The sequence below is a fragment of the Asparagus officinalis genome, chromosome 3 (assembly GCF_001876935.1).
Source record: "Asparagus officinalis chromosome 3, Aspof.V1, whole genome shotgun sequence".
Classification (NCBI taxonomy): Eukaryota; Viridiplantae; Streptophyta; class Magnoliopsida; order Asparagales; family Asparagaceae; genus Asparagus; species Asparagus officinalis.
Genome location: NC_033796.1, coordinates 18,050,818 through 18,066,321, shown reverse-complemented (window position 1 = coordinate 18,066,321; position 15,504 = coordinate 18,050,818). Strand labels below are relative to the sequence as shown.

General features: G+C 44.7%; 1 protein-coding gene across 1 annotated transcript in view; it reads right to left on the bottom strand.

The window, feature by feature from the left end:
- The window catches only part of LOC109834699 (probable galacturonosyltransferase-like 1), a 15,415-nt gene extending 484 nt beyond the window's left edge, over positions 1-14,931 (bottom strand). Inside the window, exons 1-4 of the mRNA XM_020402727.1 lie at positions 14,784-14,931; positions 13,591-13,742; positions 12,577-12,774; positions 1-376 (exon numbers count right to left, since the gene is read on the bottom strand). The exon at positions 1-376 is cut by the window's left edge and continues 484 nt beyond it. Coding sequence (XP_020258316.1) covers positions 1-376; positions 12,577-12,774; positions 13,591-13,742; positions 14,784-14,931 — 874 coding nt within the window. The remainder of the gene's footprint in view (positions 377-12,576; positions 12,775-13,590; positions 13,743-14,783) is intronic.

Sequence of the window (15,504 nt, the reverse complement as noted above, 5' to 3'; positions counted from 1 at the left end):
CGATCCGATCCGTGTACCCGCCTACCCGCCATCGCTCAAGATCCATTACCATGACGCCCGTGTTAAAATAACACGCTTTTCGACCCTCGAAGGTTAGAGATAACGCGGCGTTTGCCCAGAATGACGGCGTGAAGTAGGAGGTGAAGTTGGCGTTGCAGTACTCGGGGGCGGCGAGCGCGACGCCGTCAGGTAACGGCGTTGATGCGAGGGACGCGATGTCGTCGACGAGGATGAGATCGGAGTCGAGGTAGACGACGCGCGAGACGCACGTGGGGAGGAGGCGAGCGAGGTAGGAGCGCGCGTAGTTGAGGGGGCGGTCGAGGGCCTCGCGGATCGAGGTTGAGATCCGACCCGAAAAATTTGGGAGGGGATGATGCTGACGTCGCGGAGAAGAAGAGGAGGAGGAGGAGGAAAGGCAGCATTTTGGAATTTGAATTGAGTGGAAGGATTTGAGATCAGAGAGGGGAATGGATATTTATATAGGAAGTGAAATAATAGTTATTTGGTAAATAAGAGTTTAGGAAAGAGTTTTTTTTTTGTTTTGTTTATTTATTTTTCCTTCGAGTTAAGGTTTCGGTGTCGGGGAAAGCTACAAGCCTACAACCCAGCGCCAATGTTAATGGTAAGAAAATAAGAAATTCAAAATTTTGGGGATTTTATGGTAGTTTTTTACCTAAAAAAGGCCGCTTCGGATTGACGAAAGCAGAAGAGGCCAACAGATGCCGACACTTTGACGGGAATATATCGTTTTTACGAAAATACCCCTCAAGGTAGCTGTATGCCTGCGCCTACGCGTTTTTTTAAAAGGAGGGTATTGTAGGAAACAGATGTACTGTGCAATGAACTAGTGCCACGTAGCCACGTTTACGCGTATTCGACTGCATACAGTCCGCGTAAAAATGAAGCACGTGCGAGGCAGCGCGGAGGAAAGGGCGGGGTCGCAGTCCGCGTGGGGCCCACGGAGAATTAATTCATGATTAAGAGAAAGAGGGGCCTCTGATCTTAGTTAACAATCGGTAATTATTTTATGCGTAACTTTATTTGTTGCGATGTCTCTTTAATGGTTTGTATATGGTGTGCGTGTAGCGCCGAGCAGCGGCTTCGGTTGGTGCGAGAGGGAGGCTGAAAGCATTGGGTTTAGTTGGTTGCTTTGAGATGCGTGCGGATTCAGTTAACGGAGGGGAGAATGAATGGAGATTCACAAAGGGGGTTGTTAAAATTGACTTATATTGTTTTAGTAACAGATCAATGGAACATAGTTTGAGACTATAATTGGTTTAATTAAAGATTGGGGGGTGTAGGGTTGAATGAGGGCATTTAAGGGGAGATGGGCAAATCAAGCAACAACACGTGGGATAGTGTTGTTTTCTTAGTACAAGGAGCGTTGAGACCATGAAGTTGTCACATGAAGCCATATGTTGAGAGTTTTACCTCAAAACAAGAGAAGGGAACTGTGACAATGGGATATCTAAATAGGGGAAGCATTAATATACATGCATGCAAGTTTCATATATTCCCTAGCTAAGGATGGATTTTTCAAAATTAAATTACTCAAAGTAAAACTCCATCCGTGAAGCAGAACTGTACGTGTATATATGTATATAAACACAGAGTTGTAAAGTTTTCGATGATCAAGAGCATAATTTTTGTTATTTTGGCAAGCTGAAAAAGAAAACAACTAGAAAGAGCATGCAGTTCTAAGTTTATCAGGAGGAGGTATCAATCACTATGAGCATACGTACAAATGAAACACCAGCTTATAATCTGAGTTTTCTTGGTGCTGTCCATTGCAAGCATTGATACTCATCGTGTGGTTGTAGTACTCTATGGCTAGCTGTGCCCGTCAAGCTCATTTGGGTTAATTAGTGAAATTGCAGGTACGTACCAATGCCAACTTGCGACAATGCATACATAGAAATGTAATCGGCTTCGTCAGAATATACGTCAAGAGTGAGCAAGACCAATTGATACTCAGTCTTATGATCTGAGATCACTGGTGACTGGGTTATACTTTATTTGATTCAAAAAAGAAAAGAGAGAGAGAGAGAGAGAGAGAGAGAGAGAGAGAGAGAGAGAGACCGAGAGAGAAGATCAATTGATTCCTTCATAAAAAAAAATAACATAAAGTAAAAAGGAAAATTAAAGAGAATTTTAGCTGTAGTTTACTTTAGAACAATATGATTTTCGGACTAATCGCAATCAGACTCTCACTCTTCTTTCCCTCTTGCTTTGGACGTTTACTTTAGAAGTACCCATTATTGGTGTTCGATCGTGACTTATTTTATGTACGCGCGCCGTCTCACGAATCCTAAAACGTAGATTCAAGTAGATTGCATGATTTGCTCCCTGAGCAGTGATGGCATCATATAAAGGTGAGGTTTGGGCAATAATTAAAGAACAATTCCCTTTTCCCGAAGTTAACGCGGTATCTAAATATCTAATAGATGGATTGAGTCGGAGGCAAATGAAGAGAAAATTCCGCCCCATTAAAATTCTCGATCTTTACGAGCACATGGCTCCACTCTCACTGCAGGCCATGATGCTCAAAAATTAATTCATACCATCAAAATATAGGCACATTACATATTAACAAATGACACGTCCATTAGATCTAGTTGTCGGGAATTCGAAACAATTAAATCGAATTTGTGCCTTTTCGGACCATGTGTTTGAGCGTAAGAAAGTAGGAAAATCACCGTAAATAAAAGATAAAACTTGCAGGAAAGTAAACAAGAAATAACACACCAGATTTAACGAGGTTCGGCAGCGTGCCTACGTCCTCGGAGCCCTCAAATATGTTACAATGCCCACAAATATGTTTTTATCTTTCTAAGATCTCTCTAAAAGAATCCTCTTAAAGCCCTCTTTTTTATTACACACAAAACCTAAAAACGTTTTAGGTATAGAGTCCCAGTCAAAAACAGATTCCCAAAAGAATCAGGATTCTGAAAATCCCGACTCCGGTCGATCGGACATGCAAAGTCGGTTGACCTGCCATAACGTCGAATTCGGCAGGGTCTGGCGTGCATGTTTCGGTCGACCGAACTCCTCATGTCGGTCGACCGACCGGAATGTCGATTTCTTCTCAGTTTCCTACAGGCATCGCGGTCGACTGGACCTCCTCCGTCGGTCGACTGACTAGCGACTGGACTGTTTTCTTCGTTCTTTTGATTTAGCTTTGGGTCTACACATTTAGACTAACAATCTCCCACTTGGAGACCAAGGCACTATCAACGAGCTCGCCCGAACTCCTACCTTCATCGCAAGCATCTTCTCCTACCCGGATAAATCCATTCTTCAATTATTATCATCTCGGCAATCCCGCCATTCCTCCTAGTGTGGCTCCGCCTTCGACTCCTACGTGTGAAAGCCAACTGAAGTTGTTCACAACTCTAGTTTCTCGATGGTCACTGCTTTCGTCAACATATCCGCAAGATTTTGACTCTCTAAAATCTTCTCTAGCTGTAACTTCCCATCCTCAATTAGCGAGCGTCTGAAAAGGTATCGTACGTTGATGTGCTTCATTTCGGCATGATATACTGGATTCTTAACAAGGTATATAGCGCTCTAGCTATCACAATAAAGAACTATGTTCCCCCTCTTCAGATCCAACTCTTCTAGGCACCCGGTCAACCAAATCATCTCCTTACTGGCTTCAGTCACTGTGATATACTTTACCTCAGTTGTGGATAATGTTACAATCTTCTGCAGATGTGAGACCTAGCTCATTGTTGTTGATGCAAAAGTATAAACATACCCTGTGGTACTTCGCCTTGTATCATAATCACCGGCGAAATCCGCATCCACGTATCTCCGTAGTACCAAATCCTTTCTCCTGAAACATAGTGGCTTGTCCGTAGTCCCTCTTGTAGGCATCGAAAATTGCCTATAGGTCTCTACGAACAGCTCAGTGTTAAGGAATGACAATGAACATCACTATCCGATCCACATGAGTTCGATTGATGTCGATGAACGATTGAAGTGAATCGACGAACTACGAAGGCACGGGCTAATCGAGAGCCCCGCGATGTTTACAAAAGGAACAACGCCCTTCGTGTCTCGTTCATCCTACAGATAATCCAACCATCGGAGCTGATAGAACTCTTCGTCAGACTTCCAACGCACTTCGAATCACTAAAATCCGAGTTCGGACGAAGAATTTACAGCGGAAGCGGACGAATGCACCTCAACGGAGCGTCTCGGTCAATGCGAGACACCCCAAGGGTGTCTCAGATTTTCCGAGACACCCCAGGGGTGTCTCGGATTTTCCGAGACACCCCAGGGGTGTCTCGGAATTTCCGAGACACCCCAGGGGTGTCTCGGATTTTCCGAGACACCCCAGGGGTGTCCCAACACGGATTTGGGCCCTGTAGTCCGTTTTAACCGCTCTGTTATCCCTCATGCCTATAAATACAAGCATTAGGCCTCACTTTTTTAAGATCTGGAATTTTGGGAGAATAGGCGAAGCCCTGCCGGAGTGAAGAGTGATCGAGCACTTCAACACAAAGAGAGTTCTTCGTCAGATCTACATCACCCGTACCCGATCCTTAGTATTATCCCGTTGCGGTGATACTAAGAAGAGCAAATATCTTGCTTTATCCGAGATAGGCGCTTCAAGTTTCTAGATCTCCTCGCGGATCGACGAAGCTCTGGATCAGATCTGATTGCCAGGTAGTCCATGGATATCGACGTCCCCGTCACAGGCTAAAGACCCACGCAAGCAAGAGACGACGAACGGATCTTGTGTTTATTTTCAAGAAAGTTATAATTTTTATTTCTTTGTTGATTGAATTCATTTGTAACGCTTAAAGTTTTAATGAAATCAATGATGAAGGCAACTTTTGACGAAAACAAACTGACGACCACAGTGGGAGCCAACAGCTTCGCTGCCGAAGCTGTCGTGCCGCAGCCGACGATCAAGATCCCGGTGCTCGAAGAGGTCGAATACGAATTTGACCAGCAAAAATTCGAGGAGTACGTCTCCTCCTCTTCCTCCTCCAGATCCGCCTCTCCTGGCAAGCGCAGGAGTGCCTCCTCCTCCAGATCCGCCTCTCCTGGCAAGTGCAAGAGTGCCTCCTCCTCCAGAAAGATCGGCTGGTCTTCAGATCTGAAGATCCAAGAAGACGATCTCTCCGCCGCTGTTGCTGTTGCACCTTGCAATGATCCACCGGCGTTCAATGAAGCCAAATTTGCAGATCTGAACTCCTTCACGATTAAGGAGTCGACTGCTGAAGGCGCGCCAACTCTATCAAAGAGAGCACGTCAAAGGAAACGACAATGCCTCGCGCGCCAATTCGCCAAGGCTTTGGATCAGATGGATGGTCTCCATTACCAAGCAGATCTGGAGCTCAGAAAGCGCCAAGTGGCTAATCTGTCGCCACGCCCAGCATCGGAATCCTCCTCTCGATCTCCAATTAACGGATGGGTTCGTGTCCAAAGAACCCGCTCTACTCTTGAGGAGCGAATCCAGAAGCGCCGCACCTTGCTTGCGCATGCCCGGACCCTTGTGCGAAAAGCACAAGAAATGCAAAAGGAAGAGGCAGTTAAGAGATCGCCGAGATCCAGACAAGTTTGGGTGCCAAAAGCCAAATCAGCGCCTAAGGCAAAAGCAGGCGACGTTGCTCTCCGGCCCTCGTCAACTTCAGATCCCGAACCTCCGGTAAAGCCCTACCGCAGCGCGGATTTCCCCAAGTTTAGGATTCCTTTGAAAGATCGTATCGGTGCCCTACCCGAGAATCGAGGAAAAGCGCTTGTTAAGGAAAGCTGGAGATCGTTGAAGGAGCTTCGAGCCAACATCCAGACTGGGGGTCGTACGCGACCTCCTAACAAATTGATTTCTGCAACGGCCCGCTTGGCGGTGCGTGCAGAAAACCAGGAGCCCGTTAAGGTTTCACCCTCACAAGGGTGTGATTCCAAAAGTTCCAAACGTGTGACTCCCAACAAGGCAATGTTTACTCAGAGGAAAACACGTCAGACAGACGAACGAGTTATACCTGAGAATCTATGTAAACAGCCGATAGGTTACTCCGACCGCAACGTCGATGAGTTGTACTATCGGGCTGGGGGTACGAATAAGTCTCGAAAGAAAGGTACCCGAGAAATGGACTCTTATTGTCCGTATATCAGAATTGTCAGGGCAGTATTATCAACGTGTATCTGTCCCAAGACCGCTCTGCAGAGGGTCTCGATATTCGAGAGAATCTCCGATGGAATGACGAAGCCCAAATCGAGGCGTTTCCACCAAAGAGGATCGGTTGTTCGAGATGATGAATTCCCAGAGGTTACCGTCAATATGGTTGATAAGGGAAAATCTCCGATTGTTTCAAGTGGTTCCAACCCTAATTTCTCTCTAGGAAGAAGAGTTAGTTCGGGAATAACCCAACAAATATCTGCCCTTCAGCTAGAAACCGTTGGACATAGTGATCACCAAGGTGGCTATGAAGGAATACATTCCGATGATGAACTCTAGGATTCTTATTCCGCAATCGCTTCTGACGATACAACGTCTAGCATAGGACAAGCTCGGGAAGTGTTCATGGTCAGCACCGAGCAAATAGCAAAAATCATTGAGGATGCTCTAGCCAAGCAGAAAGAAGCATTCAAAATCGAAATAGAAATGGCTATGCAGGAGATGAGACAAATGCACGACCAACAAATCCGAGCTTTGTCAAATCAGCTAGTTGAATCCAGCCGTCACAACACTGCTAACCAAACAGGTAGCGATTCAGATGTGGATGAACACAACGCTGGGGGTGGTCCCACTAATACTGGGGGTGGCCCCACTAAAAATAACGACGCTGGGGGTGGACCCACCAATGATGATAACACTGGGGGTGGCTGTATTATTCATCTCGAAAATTGTCCAAAATAGGATATAGATGAGGCCGAAAAGATGAAGGATCTCGAAAGAAAAATTGACGCCCTGATGTCTGCTCGAGAGGTGAAGAAGACCGGCATTCCGTGTCCTTACCCGAAAGAGTGGGATTCGATCCCGTATCCGGCGAAATTCAACCTGATCAACTTCACGCCGTTCGACGGGAAAGGCTCACCCACTCAACACCTGATCTATTTCAATCTCATAGTCCGGTCATTTGTTGGCCCCCTTCGCGGGCCCGCCTTCGATTGGTACCACCGCCTCAAGCCCGGAAGCATCAACAACTGGGAGGACCTGGAAAGCATGTTCCTCGCTCATTTCTTCGATGATGACGCCGAAGGTCGATCTGGACACTCTTCGATGAGAAACAAAAAGACGGAGAGTCGGTGGATACCTTCATCAAACGCTTCCGCAATCAGGCAATGAACTGCAAAGATCCCGTCACGGAGGAATTCATCTTGCAGACTTGTCAGAACAACTTGTCCATTAACATCTTGGACGTGATGGGAATAGAGCCGCTCAATACCTGGAAAGAGTTGAAGGCTCGAGGAGAACAGGCTGAACGCTTCATCAGAAGGCGGAAGGTCGAAGTACTCTTTCAAGGATGAAGACGTTCCAGCCATCTTCGAGACCCTTCTTGAAAACAACAAGATCAAGCTGCCGCCCATCACAAATCAGGAGGAAGCTGACAATACTGCAGATCCAAAGTACTGCGCGTACCATAGGAGGATTCTTCATCCCACCAAGGCTTGCTTTACTTTAAAGAATAGCATCCAAACCTTGGTTGAAGCCGGCGTCATAACGCTAGGATAAGCCAATTAAGAACGGCGGTACTCCGACAAGTATAAGAGTATAAACTGCTTCTCAACACTCCGATAAGTATAAGAGTATAAACTGCTTCTCAACACTCCAAAGAGTATACGAGTATAAACTGTTTCTCAATCCTCCGACCGGTATAAGAGGTTAAACTGCTTCCTGATACTCCGACAAGTATAAGAGTATAAACTGCTTCTTAATCCTCCAATCGGTATATGAGGTTAAACTGTTCCCTGATACTCCAATAGGTATATGAGTCTAAACTGTTTCCTACCGTTGACGGGAAGTTCCTGGAGAATTTTTATATGTAATATTCTTAAGGATAACCCGATCATGTAACCGAATGCAATGATAAACCCAGTTTCGCGAAGAAACTGGGGGTGGATGATTCATGAAACAGGAAGTTCCCGGAAAAATACTATATGTAATTCTCTTAGGGATAACCCGATCATTACAAACAAAGTGATAAACACTAAACCCCACTGTGATTTGTATGAGTCAACACTCTCGATGTGATTTGATCGAGTGGCCAGTACAAACCAGTATTTCTACTGCTACTTGTATTCCACTCCCTTTGCTTTCAGGTCAAACCTATAAAAGTTAGGGCCAAAGCCAAATTCCTCTCTCGATTCCTTCCATGAACGAGAGGTCCACTTTTAAATTGAGCGATCAAGCCTATAAAAGGTAAGATCGTCTCAGACCCCCCACTTCCACTGCCTCCTTGGTCAAACCTATAAAAGTTAGGGCCAAAGCCAGAATCCCCTCTCGATTCCTTCCATGAACGAGAGGTCCACTTTCAATTCGAGTGATCAAACCTTCCTACAGTTAGGGTCATCTCAAACCCCCGTTTGGTCAAACATTCCTACAGTTAGGACCAAAACCACAATTCACTCTCGATAAATGAGAAATTCATCTTTAGTTCGGTAATCAAACCTTCCGACAGTTAGGGTTATCCGAATCTTGTCGATTCTCGGAGTGGAGATCCCACTCTTAGTTTCATCTTTTTGGATTCTAGGAGTGGAGATCCCACCTCGAGTCTCCTTTCCAGCTGAAGATAGAATATAAAATTCTTCTTCCTCAGTGTCGGGAGATAGAACATAAAATTCTTCCTCTCTCATTTCGGGTTCGTCTTTGCCCCAAGAGAAGACACCATCTTTTTCAACTCCCAAAATCCATGCCTTTTATGCATGGGGAATTTTATCCCGAAACCTAAGCAGGGATAAGCCAACGCCTAACACACGTTGCCGGTTTAGTCTTTCACCGATTGAAAAAGACACCAGAATCCAGTCTGGGGTATTTTATCCCGAAGCCTAAGTAGGGATAAGTCAGCGCTTAACCTGCGTTGCTGGGTGGTTCGTTCCCGTAAAAACGTCCGAGTCTACGTATTCAGCATCGTAGCAACAAAAATCCATGCCTTTTATGCATGGGGAATGTCATCCTGAATCCTAAGAAAGGATATGCCAACGCCTAACACACGTCGCCGGTTTAGTCTTTCACCGATTGAAAAAGACACCAAGGTCTAAACTTGGGGAATTTTATCCCGAAGCCTAAGTAGGGATGAGTCAACGCCTAACACGTATTGCCGGATAGCCTATTCCCGTAACAAAGGCGAAGCCTATGTATTCAAAATCATAGCACAAAGTCTCAGAGAATTCGCTCTCTCAGCACAACGTTGCATGCGGAATGGATTTAGACAATCCGCATGCTAGCCCGATTCAAACGGTAATCGGTAAAGGCACATCAAACCCGTTGAAGGCTCACAACGTTATGTGCAGAACGGATCTAAACAATCTGCATGCTAGCCCGACTCAAACGGTAGTCGGTAAAGGCTAATCAAATCCGTTGAAGGCTGGGGGTTAGCCAAAAATCCTAAAGTCAACGCCTAACACGCGTTGCCGGGTAGTCTATTCCCGTGAGAAAGACGAAGTCTACGTATTCAATGTCGTAGCACTAAAAGAGTTAACTCTTTTAGCACAACGTTATGTGCAGAACGGATCTAAACAATCTGCATGCTAGCCCGACTCAAACGGTAGTCGGTAAAGGCTCATCAAACCCGTTGATGGCTGAGAATTTGCCAAAAATTCTATAAGTGCGAGTCATTGATGCATCAGCTCTGTTAGTTGGTCTCGTGACTCGATTATCCAACAACATTAAAGATCCACAAATGCAGATGAATCAGCTTTAACAGTTGGTCCTGCAACCCCGAAACTTGGGACCGCCGTGTTCTAATACCTTAAGGGCTTAAACTGTGTATACTCCAGTAAACGTACGAGTATAAACTGTGTCAACGTTCGACATTCGAAACCCTAGGGTCAACGCCGGTCAACGCGTAACCCTAGGTCAACGCCAGTCAACGCGTTGCGACCAAAAGTTAACGTTCGACGATTCGAAACCCTAGGGTCAACGCCGGTCAACGCCAGTCAACGCGTTACGACCAAAAGTCAATGTTCGACGATTCGAAACCCTAGGGTCAACGCCGGTCAACGCGTAACCCTAGGTCAACGCCAGTCAACACGTTGCGACAAAGAGTCAACATTCGACGTCCGAAACCCTAGGATCAACGTCGGTCAACGCCGGTCAACGCGTAACCCTAGGTCAACGCCAGTCAACGCGTTGCGACCAAAAAGTCAACATTCGAATCTGAAGCCCTAATTCAGCACAATGTGACAGAGGTAGTCAGTTCAAAGTCAACTCAATGACACGAGCCAAACTCAATTCATCAGCTGCAGACTCGAGACTCCCGGAAGGACTTCAGCTATTCGTCAAAGCATCGAATAGACTGAAAATCGAAGGAGCCAAGAGTTGAAGCTAACTACAGGTCCTTTACGCCGACTGAAGGTTGGACCAATCACATCCAAAGTATTCCAGCCTCTTCTATAAAAGAAACGAGTCTGGAATGCTTTGGAGGGGGTATCTGTAGGCATCGAAAATTGCTTATAGGTCTCTACGAACAGCTCAGTGTTAAGGAATGACAATGAACGTCACTATCCGATCCACAGGAGTTCGATTGATGTCGATGAACGATTGAAGTGAATCGACGAACTACGAAGGCACGGGCTAATCGAGAGCCCCGCGATGTTTACAAAAGGAACAACGCCCTTCGTGTCTCATTCATCCTACAGATAATCCAACCATCGGAGCTGATAGAACTCTTCGTCAGACTTCCAACGCACTTCTTATCACTAAAATCCGAGTTCGGACGAAGAATTTACAGCGGAAGCGGACGAATGCACCTTAACGGAGCGTCTCGGTCAATGCGAGACACCCCAAGGGTGTCTCGGATTTTCCGAGACACCCCAGGGGTGTCTCGGAATTTTCGAGACACCCAAGGGTGTCTTGGATTTTTCGAGACACCCCAGGGGTGTCCCAACGCGGATTTGGGCCATGTAGTCCGTTTTAACCGCTCCGTTATCCCTCATGCTTATAAATACAAGCCTTAGGCCTCACTTTTTTGAGATCTGGAATTTTGGGAGAATAGGCGAAGCCCTGCCGGAGTGAAGAGTGATCGAGCACTTCAACACAAAGAGAGTTCTTCGTCAGATCTACATCACCCGTACCCGATCCTTAGTATTATCCCGTTGCGGTGATACTAAGAAGAGCAAATATCTCGCTTTATCCAAGATAGGCGCTTCAAGTTTCTAGATCTCCTCGCAGATCGACGAAGCTCTGGATCAGATCTGATTGCCAGGTAGTCCACGTATATCGACGTCCCCGTTACAGGCTAAAGACCCACGCAAGCAAGAGATGACGAACGGATCTTGTGTTTATTTTTAAGAAAGTTGTAATTTTTATTTCTTTGTTGATTGAATTCATTTGTAACGCTTAAAGTTTTAATAAAATCAATGATAAAGGCAACTTTTGACGAAAACACCTCTCAAGTAACACAATATTCACTTCACGGCCTCCCAATGTTGTTTCCCTGGATTGATTGCAAACCTGCTCACAACTCCCACTGTATGAGTATTGTCTAGCTTCGTATAAACCATCGCGTACATAAGACTACTAATAGCTGATGAATATGGCACTCTGCTCATTTGATCCTTCTCTGCATCTGTCTTGGGTGATTGTTCCTCAGATAACTTGAACTGACTTCCAATAAGCGTGCTAACAACCTTAGCATTCTACATGTTGAACCTCCGAAGTACCTTCTCGATGTATCCAGGTTGACTTAACTTCAACGTCCCTTCAGCTTTATCTCTACTGATTCGCATCCTAAGAATTTGCTTCGCTACACCCAGATCCTTCATAGCAAAATTCTTCGCCAACTACTTCTTCAAGTTATTTATTTCCTCTAAACATGGTCCTGCAACTAACATTTCACCAATATACAATAATAACATGATATAGCTGAACTCGAACCTCTTGAAGTAGCAACAATGATCTGAATTGCATCTTTTATAGCCATTGCTCTGTCTGAAGTTGTCGAGCTTCTTATACCAATGTCTCAGAGCCTGTTTCAAACCGTACAAGCTCTTCTTGAGCTTACACACCATCTCTTCCTTTCCTTCTTCAATAAAGCTAACATGTTGCTTCATGTAAATGTCTTCATCCAAGTCACCTTGAAGAAAAATAGTATTCTTATCTAATTGCTAAAGATAGAGATCTTCTGCAGCTACTAAGCTCAACACAACTCTAATAGTTGTAAGCTTCACAACGGGGAAAAATATCTTCGTATAATTCAATTCTTCGCGCTGTTGGAACTCCTTTATGACTAATCAGGCCTTATACCTCTTACTTCTATCATTCTCCTGTTTGACCCAATCGACTCATTTTTTATGCAAGGCTTTCTTCTGTGCAGGTAGCTGGGCTAACTCCCATGTTCCATTCGAGTGGAGAGAATTCATCTCTTCTTGCATCACATGCTCCCATTGCTAAGATTCACTCACTTGCATAGCCTCCTCATAGCACTCCGACTCTCCGCTACTTGTCAAAAGTAAGTAATCAAGTGATGAGAGATATCTCAGATTTAGTTTGGGTACCCTAGATGACATCTTAAGCTCCACACCTTGGGTAATAGTTTCTGCACCTAGAGTCTCCTCCGTTCTTTGGTCAGAACTAACACTATCTTCCTCATCTAGAGGTTCCTACAATTCCATGTACTCAAATCCACATGCATCCGTAGTGCTGCTCCCACTGCTTTGACTATCTTTGGCATTGTCCATGTTCTTATATATCACCTCTTCATTGAATATCACATCTCTGCTTCTGATGATCTTATTGTTCTTCTCATCCCAAAGACGATACCCGAACTCATCAATGCCGTATCCAATGAATGTACACTTTTGTGACTTAGCTTCTAGCTTCTCCCTAACATGGTCACTGATATGAACATATACCACGCAACCAAATATTCGAAAGTGTGAGAGATTGATCTTCTTGCCACTATAAACTTCCTCTGGAATCCCGAAATTCAATGGACCTGATGACACATGATTAATCAAGTAAGTTGACGTATGTATTGTACCCGCCCAAAATGTCTTAGACAGACATGCATGTAATCGCATGCTCCTGACACGCTCCGTCAATATCCTGTCCATCCTTTCTGCAACGCCGTTTTGCTGTGGCATCCCTGGAGTAGTCCTCTCCAAATGAATCTCGTTTAGAACACAGAATCTTTTAAACTCCTCCAGTTCGTATTTTCCATCGTTGTCCGATCTCAGACACTTCAGCTTTAGATCTGTCTTGTTCTCCACCATGGCCTTCCACTTTTTAAAGATCCCGAATACTTCTGACTTATGCTTTATGAAGTATACACACACCTTTCTCGAGTGATCATCGATAAAGGTGACATAATACGTCAAACCACCAAGAGAAGACACACTAGCTGAACCCCATACGTCTGTAAGAACAAGCTCTAGCTTCTGAGCTTTAGGTGGTCTTCCACCCTTCTGAAAACTAACTCTATTCTGCTTTCCATAGATACAGTCCTCGCAAACACCAACTTCCACTGAATTGATGCCGGTTAGCTTTCCTTGTGAATGTAGATCTTTTATCCCCTTCTCGCTTATGTGTCCCAACCTATTGTGCCACAGAACTGCATTCTCCTTGCCAGCTGCAATTGTGAGGGTATGTAAGGTGAGGTAGAGAGTTCATGTTTTGTTGCCTTGGGCAACCACTGTCGTGCCGTTAGAGATTTTTCACGAATCCCCGGTGAATATTAAAACATACCCTTCTTTTCTAAGCTAGCCAACCGAAATAAGATTTCTCTTTAGCTTCGGTACGTGTCTGACATTCTTCAAATTCTACTTAGAGCCCTTCAACTGTATTTTCATATTATCTCTTTCAACAACACTACATGATTCATTATCCCCCAAGTATACTTTCCCAAAATCCCCTGCTACATAGTTATGAAGAAGCTTCCTATTAGCAATGGCGTGGAATGAGGCTTCCAAATCAATAACCCATGAATCAGAATCACTATCCATAGTAAGGATCAAGGCATCTTACACGAGATGAGCCTCATGCTCATTCACATCCTTCTTTTGTGCTTTACAGGTTGAAGACATATGCCCCTCCTAGTTACAGTTCTAATACTTCCCTTTGATAGACCTAACTTTCGAGTTTGACATCTTCTTGGTTGACTTCGACCGATTCCTGTTCTGGTTACCCTTCTTTTGGCTTCTGCCTCTCTGCTCGAGTTTAGGACTGATCCTGAACCTTTTGATTCAGATAATTTTCTTCTAACATCCTCGAATAGAATGATGCTAACAATCTCGCTCAGCTTTAACTTTTCATTGCCCTCCGAATTGCTAATTGCGATCATACAACCTGCCCAACTATCCGATAACTGCGATAGAATCAATAGGGTCTACTTCGTCATCAAACATGATGCTCACGAAGATAAGTTGATCAACAATCGTGTTGAACTCGCAGATGTGCACTGTGAAGGAATGTCCTTCTGTCATCTTGAGGTTGAAGATTATTTTGATGAGATGCACCTTGTTTGTGGCTGACGGTTACTCGTACATCTTCACAAGCATTTCCATAAGCCCCACCGTCATCTTCTCCTTCAATATATTGTGTGCGACTATCTTGGAGAGCGACAACCTGATTTACCCTAAAGCCTTCTTATCCAGTATCTCTCACTCCTCGCCTGATTCCTCTTTCTTCTTTCCTTTAGCTTTGCCCATCAATGGACGGTACAAATCCTTCTGGTACAGATAATCCTTCATCTGCGACTTCCAGTAGGCAAAGTCTGAGCCGTCAAACTTTTCGATCTTAGATTTGTTTTCCTCTGTCATGACTCTCACACAAACCTTCTGAACGAAGCTCTGATACCAGTTGTTGGGGATTCGAAATAATCAAATAGAATATGTGCCCTTTCGGACCTTGTGTTTGAGAGTAGGAAAGTAGAAAAATCACCGCAAATAAAAAACAAAACTTGTAGGAAAGTAATTAAGAAAGAACACACCAGATTTAACGAGGTTCGGCAACGTGCCTACATCCTCGGGAGCCACACCACATAATTCTTTGATTAATTGAAGAATAATACAATGCCCACAACCACAAATAAGTTTTTATCTCTCTGAGATCTCTCTGAAAGAATCCTCTAAAAACCCTCTTTTTCTATTACACACAAAACCTAAAAACTTTTAAGGTATATATAAAGTCTCAGCCCAAAACAGATTCCCAAAAGAATTAGGATCTTGGGAATCCCGACTCCGGTCAACCGGACATGCAAAGACGATCGACCGGCCATAACGATGAATTCTGCAGGGTCTGGCGTGCATGTTTCGATCTACCGGACTCCTCATGTCGGTCGATCGACCAGAGTGCCGATTTCTTCTCAGTTTCCTGCTAGCATCCCGATCGAC